Raw genomic sequence first — 12104 nt, 5'->3', positions numbered from 1 at the left:
CGAGTTGGACCGAAGGGTCTGTTTCCATGATGTACAGCTCTATGACTGTATGTGGGCTGCCATCTTCAATTGGATGATGGTCCGGGGTGGTCACCCATTTAAATGTCCACATGGGGTTGATGTACACCCAAGATGGCTGAGGGAAGTAAGGCTGGAAATCAGCTTTTCAAGGTCTATTAGGGATTGGCAAAAAATGCTGGCCCAGCCAGTGACATCTACCTCCTATGAATAAAAAAGAATCTTCCAACTCCCTCTTAGATATAGGAAAGGTGCCAGAGGAATGAAGATTTGCAAATGCTACATCCATCTTCTTAAAAGGCAGAGGGATAATCTGAGAGATGCCACTGAGAGAACTTTTTAAAAGACAATAATCTGGGAAAATTTAATAGACAATGAAACTAACGGATTAATTAATGTAAGGCAAAATGGATTGATTATAGGCAAGAGAGCATCATAGGAGAAGGAAGCCTTCCTGCTCCTATGATGCTGCTTGGCCTGCTGTGTTCATCCAGCTCTACACCTTGTTATCTCAGATTTTCCAGCATCTGCAGTTCCTACTATCTCTTTGCAGTTAGCTGCCTGGTCTTATCAGCTGCTTTCACATCTCCAATTCTTTTTGGTGGATTTTGACAGTGGAATAACATGCTTTTTGTTCCCTCTGGTTCTTGACTGTATTGAATTTCAATTAATTTTAAAAACAATATAAGGCTGCCAAGTTAACTAAGGTAAGCGGCTGTTCTGATCAAATCTATGGTTTAAGTGAAGACTGCCAGCCATTTCTGGTCCTCATTTCTGGTGGAACTACCTTCCTTCTGTTATCTGTTGCTACTTCATTTCTGGGCCTGGCCTCTCCCCCAGACCTGGGCCAGTACTTAAGGCCCCAACCATGTGTCCTGAACTACTAACTATACATCCTCAAGTTTTTTCCTGCCCCTCCAGCTGATTTTCCCTGTGGTATTTTCACTACCTGCTCTTCCTTGTGCTCTCAGTTGTCTCCTCCCCTTTCTCTTTCCTCCTTTCACTCCCGTGCCCTTGATTCTAGAGCTTCCCTACTCCAGTTTCCTATCATTTTAAAACAACACAAGCTATAAGTGAACCACAGAAGATTGTGTGTTCTGTCATTACTTATGCTTCCAATAGATGCCATTTCTGTACCTTATTAACTACAACTTCATAAACAAATCCAAACTGAATAGGTTGCAAAACTACCGAGAATGTACAGTCAAAATTAATTATTCAGAAAGGAACTGATCATGAAACATATTTATTAAGTGCTTGAAATTTTAAATGTTTTTACCAGAAGGGCTGCACATCTTTCAGGTACCTGGGAGTTCTTGCACTCATTGCTAGCTTGGAGACGTCTTTTGACAGTTTCCCTGAATGAGCCAGTACCACTTTAGGATATAACTACCAGAATGCAACAGAGGGCCACCTTCCTTTTGAACCTGAGTGCCAGCATGTTTTAGTGTGTACAGTGGTGTATTGATTTTTATTTTTGATTCGTGATCATTCTGAAAATGCTGGACGACTTCATAATTTCCACTATCTCCATGTGTCTGTGACAATTCAGATGATCTGAACCCACTAAGTGTAAGAACATCTTCATTTTCAACAATGAGTGGAACCTTTGGCGGAAAAACAATGTGAACAACCACGTACAAGGCCTTATAATAAAGAAAATGTGCAGAATACTTAATTTAGTACAAATATGAAACAGTTTTAAGGAAAGGGAAAAATACTTAATGAACCGTGCTGAAGCTAATTAGAACTTATTAAATTTTGAATTTCCTGAGCAAACACTGCTTAAACTTAATAATTGAGAGTTTTCTTAGAAAATAAATCCATTTGACCCAATTTTTCCTTCACAGAACAATACATTGCATCAGTTTGGACCAGTAATATTAAAACTGTGCTTTAACTTATACAGCTACACCACAGGATTTCACGTTTTTGAGCAAAAACATAAAATGCTATTATTTTTTCAAGAATTAAAAATAAAAAATAATCTTAACTTAATGCTGTTGATTACTATGTATATTATGCATACGGTTCTGCTTCTTACCTCTTCAAAACTTTGCCCTCTAAGACACATCCATCTTAAAATTTATTTAGTTCTATAAGGACTACCCATAAGTGTACCACAGTCCTTTGAAATTTACTTTAATTTTCCTCGGATCAAGCCATTCTCAGATATAAAACTCTTTGTTTAATATCTCTTCACTCTGGGTGCCTTTGTCCCTTGTTCTTGCTACTTCCTGAGTGCTTCTTGGCTAATTCTACAAATTGCTTCCTTTGCCACAAAGCTCTATGAGGACCACTGTAGATGTCATCTCTGGCTTGGTACTACACAATATTCCAGCTTTTCCTCATGAAATTCAAACTATGATTAAGGCTAATGCAGTGAATGACAAAGTTGGTTGCAGTATAGGTGCTTCTAAATGCTGTTTACTTGGGCTATCTTAGTGAGCTTAAAAACACCTGCATACACCAGATCGGCTAAAATAACTTATTCAACATATATACAGATAAATTGAAACTAGAAAATCTCCTTAAGCTTCACTTAGCTCCATAATGTGACATACTCTGGAATGTCCTCTCACAGATTTAATTATTCCTCATTTATAATATAATCTTCCTCCTGACAAAATAAATAGTTTGTACAACTTTTCAATGTTTACCGAATGCATTTAAACTAATTTAACCTCTCCGAAAACAAAAGCATCTCTCCAGGCTGCCTTTACTGGAAGGATTGCAGAATCATGTCTCCAGCTTGTATGACTTATATTTCCTTAGGGGTTGCTTATTAGTGTCTTAGCCAGGTATGTCCATTAAATGTAGATTCTTCATTTAACCTTTTGACTTGTAACCTAAAAAATTAATTTCAAAATACATGAACTGTGAACTAAGTATTCGCAACAATTTTAGTGCCCTTAAGCAGTTTAAAAAACCAACTTGTGTGAGAAATTCAATGCGAGTGCGCACATTTATGAAGGTAATATGTTGTAAAGAATTTATCTGTCATTTTCACCTTGATTTTGGGATTAACTCAGTCTGTGCTCTCGCAATGCTTTTGTTCACCACATATACGGAAGTGTGCAGTTCTTGGTTGCAAAGGAACAACCTTAACACCTGTATTCCTGCTTCATCTCAGGCCTTGTTGCTGCATCAAATATACTGGACTGCTCTGTTCCCTTCTGCCCGGACACACAAGTTGATTGACACAAGGGAGAACTAGTGGATTAAAATAGAATTCGTCCTTGTGCTTGAAAGATCTTCACAAAACTCAATGTCTGAATGTCATAAAATTGATCTGAAAATTGCAAATTAAACATCAGTGTGTGTATAGTATCTTCCCTGCTTACGAAAGTTTCAACTTTAAGATGGGTTGTAAATAATTTACTTCGAGATAGACTGATATTTTATGTTCAACTTTGAGAATGCACTCTGGTATTTATATCAGTGATATGTTTTGCTATTATGTAAAAGAAAATTGCTGCGTGTTAGATTCCTACCATGTGGCACTTGATTGAATGCTGGCTGTAGTTGCACAGTAAAAGCAATCATTTTTGTTTTCAAGTCGACCCAGTAAAATGTTTCAGGTTGTAATGGATGTAAGTACCACTTGATGGCTTGCATGGTGGCAGGAAGGTAGCTTGTGTTGGAGCACAATAGCTGTTGCAGTTACTGTCTAAAGTTAAAACAATTGGTGTTGCAATAATAACTGTAATGAGCAGATCATTTCAAAAGTGTGTGCCTCTGCTCTCTTTCCCCAATAAACAGTGTTGAAAGATTACAAGTGTGTCCAAGACACTTGGGGTACCTAAAATTGGAATCCATATCATTATTGTATGACATTTGTACAGCTACTGTTTGACTAGATGCATTGTGAAAGCGGTTCTGGAAAATTAGTTCTGAAACTAGCATTTACAGTATCTTATTAGTAATGCTTATAACATTTTTTTTGTTTTAATTGATAAAAGTATCAACTAGAAGTTGATGAACATTCAGTTGAGGGCTAACTTGCTTGGGTACTTCTCCATTCTGAACAATAGTGTGTCTCATTAATTTATCGGTTTTGCAGCATTGTGTAGTCTTGCTATGCATCAGTTTCTTTTTAATGCAGCATCAATGCTTTTAGTGTTTTGGTCCTCAGGATGTGGCATTCAATAATGTAAGTATTGACAAGTCTTGGCTTTCTCAGCACCTTGCTTATTCTTTAGCCTCTGATTTAAATTAGGTCCAAGTTCATTCTTTAATTCAAACGTTAGCAATAATTGTGTCCCTGTTTTGCACCAGTTCAAAGATATTTCACAAAACATCTTGCAGTTATGTTTGTGTAGACCACACTCTATGCGTAACGTGAGGTACCGAATCAGACGTTATTACAGAAGATGATTGTAACTGTTCTTTTTTTTTCTGCACAGGAAATGAACAACTTTGTTGCTATAACAACAATATTTTCTTTTAATTGTTTAGGAACTAAAAGACTTGCAACGAGACCCACCAGCTCAATGTTCAGCAGGTCCAGCAGGAGATGATAGTAAGTGTTTCCTTTTTAAGATTTACACTTTCAAATTTATTGTCAAAGGAGATTTTTTTCTAAATATTGCTTAATATTTCTTGCCTTCAATATTTAGTGTTCGCTTGGCAAGCCACTATCATGGGACCTGTAAGTTGCTCATAATTTTCTTATTCTGTGTTACTCAAGTTTTCTATAAAGCCCTGTTTACATTTAACATGTGGGATTTTCTTTTCCCCCCAGTATGACAGTCCATATCAGGGAGGAGTGTTCTTTCTTGCAATTCAGTTCCCCACAGATTACCCTTTTAAACCGCCAAAGGTAACTTTCATTTAAGATATTATGCCCTTTGGGAAGGAGGAAAAGTAAATTTTTTTTCTAGTTGTAATGGTAACTTTTTCTATTGTGAAGGTTGCATTTACAACAAAAATATATCATCCAAACATAAACAGCAATGGCAGCATTTGTCTTGATATTCTGCGATCACAGTGGTCACCAGCATTAACAATATCAAAAGGTATGACCAATGTTCTTGTTAGATTACTTTTTGAATTAATCTATTTTCTTTTAATATATTGTCCTCTTTTAGAGATTTTATTAAACCCTTTTTGCTCATCCAAATAAACATTTAAAAATTGGACAGGACCATTTGAAATGTGAAGACCTGGTTTTGAAGCTCAGGTTAATGAGAAGTGTCCTAATAGTCTACTAGCCTCAATCCATCTCCCTTGATGGTTCTCTATTTACAGAGTAGAAGTTTCAACCGGTAAAGTTGTGTAAGACAACATGTTGTATGAGGAAGAAAGTTCACATCAGTAGTTAGAGCATTAATGTATATATTGAAGAAGAAATGGCATGGATTTTCCTTTGGAAATCTAACCTCACTGCACTTCATCTGGTGCAAAATTCTAGACACTGAGGATTATCAGAAGAATTAAAGGTGAAGTTAGGTGACTATTTCTGAGAGTTGTTAAAAGTTGTTTTTGTTTTACCTCAAATGGCTCATGAGACAGATTACCCAAAGATTGCCCTGAATGGAATCCAACGGAAAAAGAAAATAAAAGAGGAATAAATGGATTGGATTAAGGATAGGAATCTGGGATTACAGTAGATGTCTCTGATGTTCTAGCCCAAGCTTAGTGCTAAACTTCAATTATGGTAGACCTGATGTTTGTTTTCTTGTATTTGCTGCAATTTTGAGGGAATGTATTGTTGGTGCCATATTTCAGATGAGATTTTCAACTAAGGCCACAACAGCCTTATGAGGTATGCATACAAGATCCTATCCCACCTATTGGAAGAAAGGCGGGGTGAACCCTTCTGGTGCATTGGCCAATATTCACCCCTCAACCTAGATCACTAAAACAATGTAACTGGTTGCTACTTGCTGTTGTAAGAATGTGCCCTCAGACTGATTTGCGTAAGTGAACATAGCATAGTCACAGTAGTTCATAAGAATTGCATTGATTGTGAAATGCTTTGCAATGTTCAGTAATGTGCAACATAAATTTTTGGTATATAGTCTTAATTAATTTCATCAATTAATTGTGTGATGCTTGCTTTTTTGCTGGCTGTGGTTTGAAGAGTAATGGGCGTTCTTCTTCTTTCTGGACAGTTTTATTATCTATTTGTTCACTCCTGTGCGATCCTAATCCTGATGATCCACTGGTTCCAGAAATTGCACACATGTACAAAACAGATAAGGAAAAGTAAGTAGCATCTGTCGAATTCTGAGCATCACCCAAGAATATTGTTTAATCTACAGGAAAAAATAGTTTGTCACATTTATACCATTATCAAAATCTAAGAAAATATGCCAGCAATAGCATTTTACTTTTATAAATATGCTGGTTAACTGTTGGATTGTGTGAATATTAAGGGGAAGTGCCCTGTAACTTAATTGCTTCAATCAACTGGAAGGAAATGACATTCTGTTTGACTGTAACCATATTTGATAGAGTCAGAGTTTTTACAGCACAGAAAGAGGCCCTTCAGTCCATCATGTTGGCACCAATCATCAAACATCCATCTGTCCTAATCCCGTTTTCCAGAACTTGACCCATAGCCTTCTATGTTGTGGCGTTTGAATTGTTCATTTAAGAACTTAAATCCCCTCTCAACCGCCTGCTCCTAACTTTAAAACTGTGCTATGACTACGACTGTCAAAACCTTGTACACCTCAATCAGATTCCCCCACCCCCACCAGCAGTGCCACAGCTTTCTCTGCTCTAAGGGAAGCAACCCTAGCCTATCGAGTCTGTTTGCATAGCTAAATCTTCCTGCATAATTCTTGCTGTCTATTCTTGATTCACTCTTGCCTTTGCAAGTGGAAATTAATTCTTTTTAATAATTAATTTTTAATTAATAATTTGTAGTAACTTTGTTTCCAGTAGTTTCCTTAACATAGATGTTAGGCTCACTGACCTGTAGTTTCTTGCTTTATCCCTAGCAATCCTCTTGAATAATGCTATCACATTAGCTGTCTCGTAGTTGTCTGCCATCTCTCCTATGGCCAGAATATATGAAACTTAATATTAGAGCCCCTGTAATCACCTCCCTTGCCTCCCACAGAATGGCTGCTGCAGTTCAATGATCTCCGCCTCCCTGGCCCCAGGGAGTTATGTATGTGGCCATAGAAATTCCTGTCTGTGCCTCTTGCTGTTTAATTGCCCACCACTGTTGTTCTCCTTTTTCTGCTCACCTCTTGTGCAACTGGGTTCTGGCTGCATTCCCCAGAGGAACCATCTCTCACTGTTTTCCAATGCACAAAATCTGTTCTTGAGTGAAATACACTCTGGCGCTTTCCTGCCTTTCTCATTTCTCCTGACATGGTTACCCATTTTCCCTCCCTCACTGCACTGTGGAGGGATCACACCTAAAAAGATGCTATCCATGTAACTCTCTGATGGGGCACCTGTCATTTGTTAACATCTATGTTATTTAAAACAAATATTTTAAAAACCCTTGCATCTGATTAGAGCCACATAAAGTCCAGTTTCTGATTTTTCAATGATTGAATTGCTAGGAAGAAGCTGAGACCACCAAGATTCATTCCTATTTGGAGGATTTTACCCTATCCTCACAAACCTTCAATATATCTTTGAAGTGTTCATTCTTTGTATTGGCTAACATCTTTATTTTCCACTGTAGATAAAGAGGAGCTGGAGGGAGGCTTTGTGTCACTGGATATATTATTGTTTATTTTAGAACAAAGCCATTCAACTTAGGAAAATCAGCTCCCCATTCGGAGATGTTACTATACACCTCTGGAGCAGGTGGGACTTTAACCTTGGGACTCTTGGCTCTGAGATAGGAACACTACCACTGTGCTATGAGGCCCTTCACGCATAGTTGTTTGTGCACCCACCCATGACGTGAACCAGGTGTTATAGAGAAGCTGAAATTATTGGCAGAGCTATAGATTACCTCATCATTGGCTTGAGCACTAAAACATGGTTAAGACTAACTTCCCACAAACCTGTAGGGAGGCCTCCATCGCACTGATTTCAGAAGAGGTATCAACCAAGTTACCTGTAGAGAGCTCACCTGTTTTAAGTGAGCTCCCAATCTTTCTGTTTTAGACTGCAGAACCAATTAAGAAGTCTGAAATAGATGAAATGGAAAATGCAGATCAATTGGCATTATTGCAGTCACTTGAACATTTTGTTATTGGTCTGTCTGCCAGAGTTCTGTTCGTAATGCCAAGTCCTCCAGTTAAATTTGTGTTTGGTGAAATGCCAGTTTAGTACTAAGAGTAGTATTAAATTTAGGTATATAAGATTATATTAATTTACATTCAAAAAAGTTTGCACATTTGAACTGTTAAAATCCATGAACTTCACCAAAAGCCTTTATACAAATAGTCATTTGGTTGTACGTAACAGACTCTACTTGCCAATAGATCAGCAGTCTCGACTCATACACTGTCAACGTTGGTTTCACCTTAAATTGGTATTTTTGAGAAATGTCTTGAGTACAAGACAAAAATGCTAAAATGTCTTTTTTCAGGATTTATTGAATCATTTGTATCTATATTTTCATTCATGAATTTTATGCTAAATTTGTTTCTGTTTTATTTTTGACAGATACAACAAGCAAGCAAGAGACTGGACTCAGAAATATGCAATGTAGAATCATTGTTGGGTATACTGCAACAATCCAATAGAAGAAAAAGTGACAACACTATTTTTTCCAATTGAAACACATAGAGTTCACAATAAATATTCATTGTGGGCAATAAGTACTGTAAATTTTCTTAACTGCAAACAAAGTATGGTCATTGTCTGTTTTCAGAACTGCAAACTGTTCTTACAGTAATTGCTAAATGAGCAATGAGGCCAGTAGTTTACCAATAAAATTCCACGTAGTGGTGTTTTTGCTATTCTGACAAGCATTCCAACGCTACTTCTGATCTGTTATCTGGTACAACTGTTAATTCTATGCATTTTGGACTGGTATTAAGTATTTTCTGAGTCAGTTTTCTTTCACTTTGCTGCACTTGTGCCAAGATGTTGGTGAGAAATGTGGGAATAAGCTGGTTGCCAACAGTGATTTCAATGTCATAAACTGCACAAATGTTGGCCTGCCCATTCTTACTGCATTCCATTTATTTACTGGAAGTCCTGGAGATGCATCGGTCTCTTGGTCAGACTTGGAGTCAGTTTTTTTTTTTAAAAAACTTGCGCAGTTGACCTAATCACTCACCAAACCTTGTACTATGTTGCATCAACCAGACAATAACAAATTGAAAATTATCCCTTGTAACCATCACAATTAAAATAGCAATTTTCAATCTGGTTTAATGTCTTTTCATTAGGGATAGAAATGTAAATCTACATGGTGCTGGCTCTTTATAATTGACATATATACAGTATTATCTACCTCTGGTAAAATATATCTTTCTTTGCCTATCATCCATCTCACTGATTACAAGATTGTTTTGGACCCACCTCTAATTGGTTTGATATGCTTACTTGTGTTTATCCAATTTGAAGTAAAATTGCTGTTGTGAATGCTTTTGACGTTAAATGATAGATTAAATCACAGCCAATTTTCCAATTGCCTGGATTCCTTAAGCTTGAACTACAGCGTCAGAGACAATTTTAGAACATTTTGTCTCAAAGGTTTCTAAATTATTTAGAACAGTTAAAATCATGGATAAAATTTATTTTGCAACCAAAATGGATGATGCTTACTGCAAGCCTTGAATCATGACTGAACTTCTATCTTTATAGATATGACTGAAAAATGCACTTTTTCTCTAAACTGAAGAGCTGAACTGCTGCAGTTGTAATTAAAACAGTTGGACTGTTTTGCCAGTGATTTGTCTTCTTTTAAAACGACCTCATTTTTTTTCTGTTTGTCTGACTTACTCATCCTTACTGAAACCTGGAAAAGTCTCTGTATTACCGCATATTACTTTGCAAAGTACGTACCCTGTTTTGTGGTCTATCCCTTACCCTTCTTAAAAGCCAGTTTTTTGCTCATTTGAAACATTTAACCCTGCCTTTTTAGTCTTTTAACCCACTGTCAGAATCTCTGAACTTTAAACCCTATCACCTTGTCTCTCCACGGATGTTAGCTGACCTATAGAGTGTTTCCAGAATATTTCAATTTTTTGATTTGACTTCCAGAATCTGCATATCTTACTTTGTTCAGACTGATGTTCACAGGGGCTGGCCCATGATGAACAGAAGTTGGATTAAATTGTCAAATAGCCACTTTGAAGAAAACTTTAAGGCAGTGCCTGTAGGAGCTGGGCTTTTCGGTTATATCACTGGCTGAGAAATGCAAAGCAAGAGACAAAAAGGAATTTTTGTAAAAGAAACACGTCAGAGGCTTTTCTCCTCTTTTGATAACTCATGGCTAACTATGCATATCTGTTTTATTTTAATTGTTAAAACTTAAAGCAAGGTCGCTAGGCTTGTCCAACTTTCACTTTTTGTCCAAATAAAAATGCTCACCAAATTTAGTTCACATTGGCAGCTGTTATTTGTATTCTATATATTGTGTCTAGATCTGTTTAAACATTAATATTGGTATTCTCCAAATCCCCACACTAATTTCTGACATGGTAATAGCTGATAACTTTAGACTTTTAACACTGTGCCTGTAGTTTGTATGTACGGCATGGTATTTGCAACAAAAACTCTTTTCTAGTGAAATATATAAAATTCAACTTGAAAGTCTGTGATTTTATGGTATTGTGTGGCAAAACTACTATGACAAAATATACACTTTGCTTCAGGGGCTATTTGGCATCATGCCAAGGTTAGATCACATTTAATAAATCTAGTTGAAATTTGAAGAGGTAACAAATGTGATAATAATGTACGCATGTTATTCATACGGACTTCAGAAAAAAGTCCAGGAAATTCCACATGAAACTAGTAACAGGAATGATGTATGTAATTGGGGACAAGCTATTGGCTTGGCTAAGGAATTAATGAGATAGAAGAAGATGAGTGATTAATAAGTATGTACTCAGTGGCAGAATGTCTGATGATGACCTTTGGGCTCGCCACTAAGTCTGTATAGCCAAGTCTTCTAATCTGGGTCAAAATCTCTATTTCTAACCCAGGTCAGATAAAAAGCAGTGCACATCTTTAAGTGAGGTTTTAAGCCAGAGATAGAGGCCATCTCGAAAGCAAATAGAAGGCCAGTGCAACCAAGGCAGTGCGATAAAAGTTGCAAAATGGCACGATAGAAATGTACAGTAGTCCAATCAAACCATACCATGCAAAAATTATTTTACACAAGGATTTAGGGTATGAGTAGGCCATTTGGTCCCTTTAGGGTGCCTCACATTGCTGTGTACTGTCCATTGTGTGAGCAAAGACCAATGGAAGCTTTCCTAAAAAGGTTAAATTGCAAGATTCAATTGTATCCTGATAGTATTGGTGTGCAGATGGGTAGAAATAATAGTTATTTTAAGTTCTGCTTTGCTTTTTTTATCCTCTTTATAACTATTCACCTTCTTGAAACTTCATTTTATAAAGCTGTTAGATTCCCCATAACCTTCAAAGGTCATCAGCAATCTATATTATATATCCAAGTAATCAAAGGTCATCAACCAGAAAAGTTAACTCTACCTCTCTACAAAGTTGCTGCCTGGCCTGCTGACTCTGTCCAGTTTACTGTTTTATTTCAGAATGTGATAGCATCTGCACCTATTATGCTTTGGTTTTCATCAGTCCTGGACTGAAAACCATGGATGCAGGTTATCCCATCCCGTCATGATATCAGTGAAAATGAATGCAGATGGAAATAATAGCAGTTTTGCTTCTGCTGTGTCTTTTGTCCTTTTTATGACTTCTTCAACCCCTTGACACATCATAATTTTGTAATGAAAGCAAAATAGTGTGGATGCTGCAAATCTGGAATAACAGCAGAGAGTGCTGGAGAAACTCAGCGGGTCTGGCATCAGCTGTAGAGTGAGAAACAGGGTTAACCTTTTGATTGACTTTTCTTCATAACAGCCATTGTGTGTTTGTTCATAATTTTGTAAAGCTGGTGATTCCTCATAATTCACTTCCATACATCTTCCAAGGCATTCTCTATAAAGTCTGATAGTTGATATAATTCT

At 37.0% G+C, this 12104-nt stretch overlaps 1 protein-coding gene across 1 annotated transcript; it reads left to right on the top strand.

The window, feature by feature from the left end:
* Positions 1-613: 613 nt before the first annotated feature.
* ube2d1b (ubiquitin-conjugating enzyme E2D 1b) lies at positions 614-10707 on the top strand. Its single transcript, XM_048608951.1, has 7 exons — positions 614-725; positions 4477-4540; positions 4638-4669; positions 4763-4840; positions 4931-5036; positions 6135-6228; positions 8605-10707. Coding segments are annotated over exons 2-7 (357 nt in total). The 5' UTR covers positions 614-725; positions 4477-4539; the 3' UTR covers positions 8651-10707.
* Positions 10708-12104: the final 1397 nt, after the last annotated feature.

This window comes from Rhincodon typus, chromosome 20 (assembly GCF_021869965.1).
Source record: "Rhincodon typus isolate 14 chromosome 20, sRhiTyp1.1, whole genome shotgun sequence".
NCBI classification, from domain to species: domain Eukaryota; kingdom Metazoa; phylum Chordata; class Chondrichthyes; order Orectolobiformes; family Rhincodontidae; genus Rhincodon; species Rhincodon typus.
Note: the sequence above shows the minus strand (reverse complement) of the source record. Positions and strands in the feature narration are given on the sequence as shown.

Coding starts and splice junctions, on each gene's coding strand:
- ube2d1b (XM_048608951.1), top strand. Junction 4,670..4,762: donor AAGCCACTATCATGGGACCT/GTAAGTTGCTCA, acceptor TTTTCCCCCCAG/TATGACAGTCCATATCAGGG. Junction 6,229..8,604: donor TACAAAACAGATAAGGAAAA/GTAAGTAGCATC, acceptor TATTTTTGACAG/ATACAACAAGCAAGCAAGAG.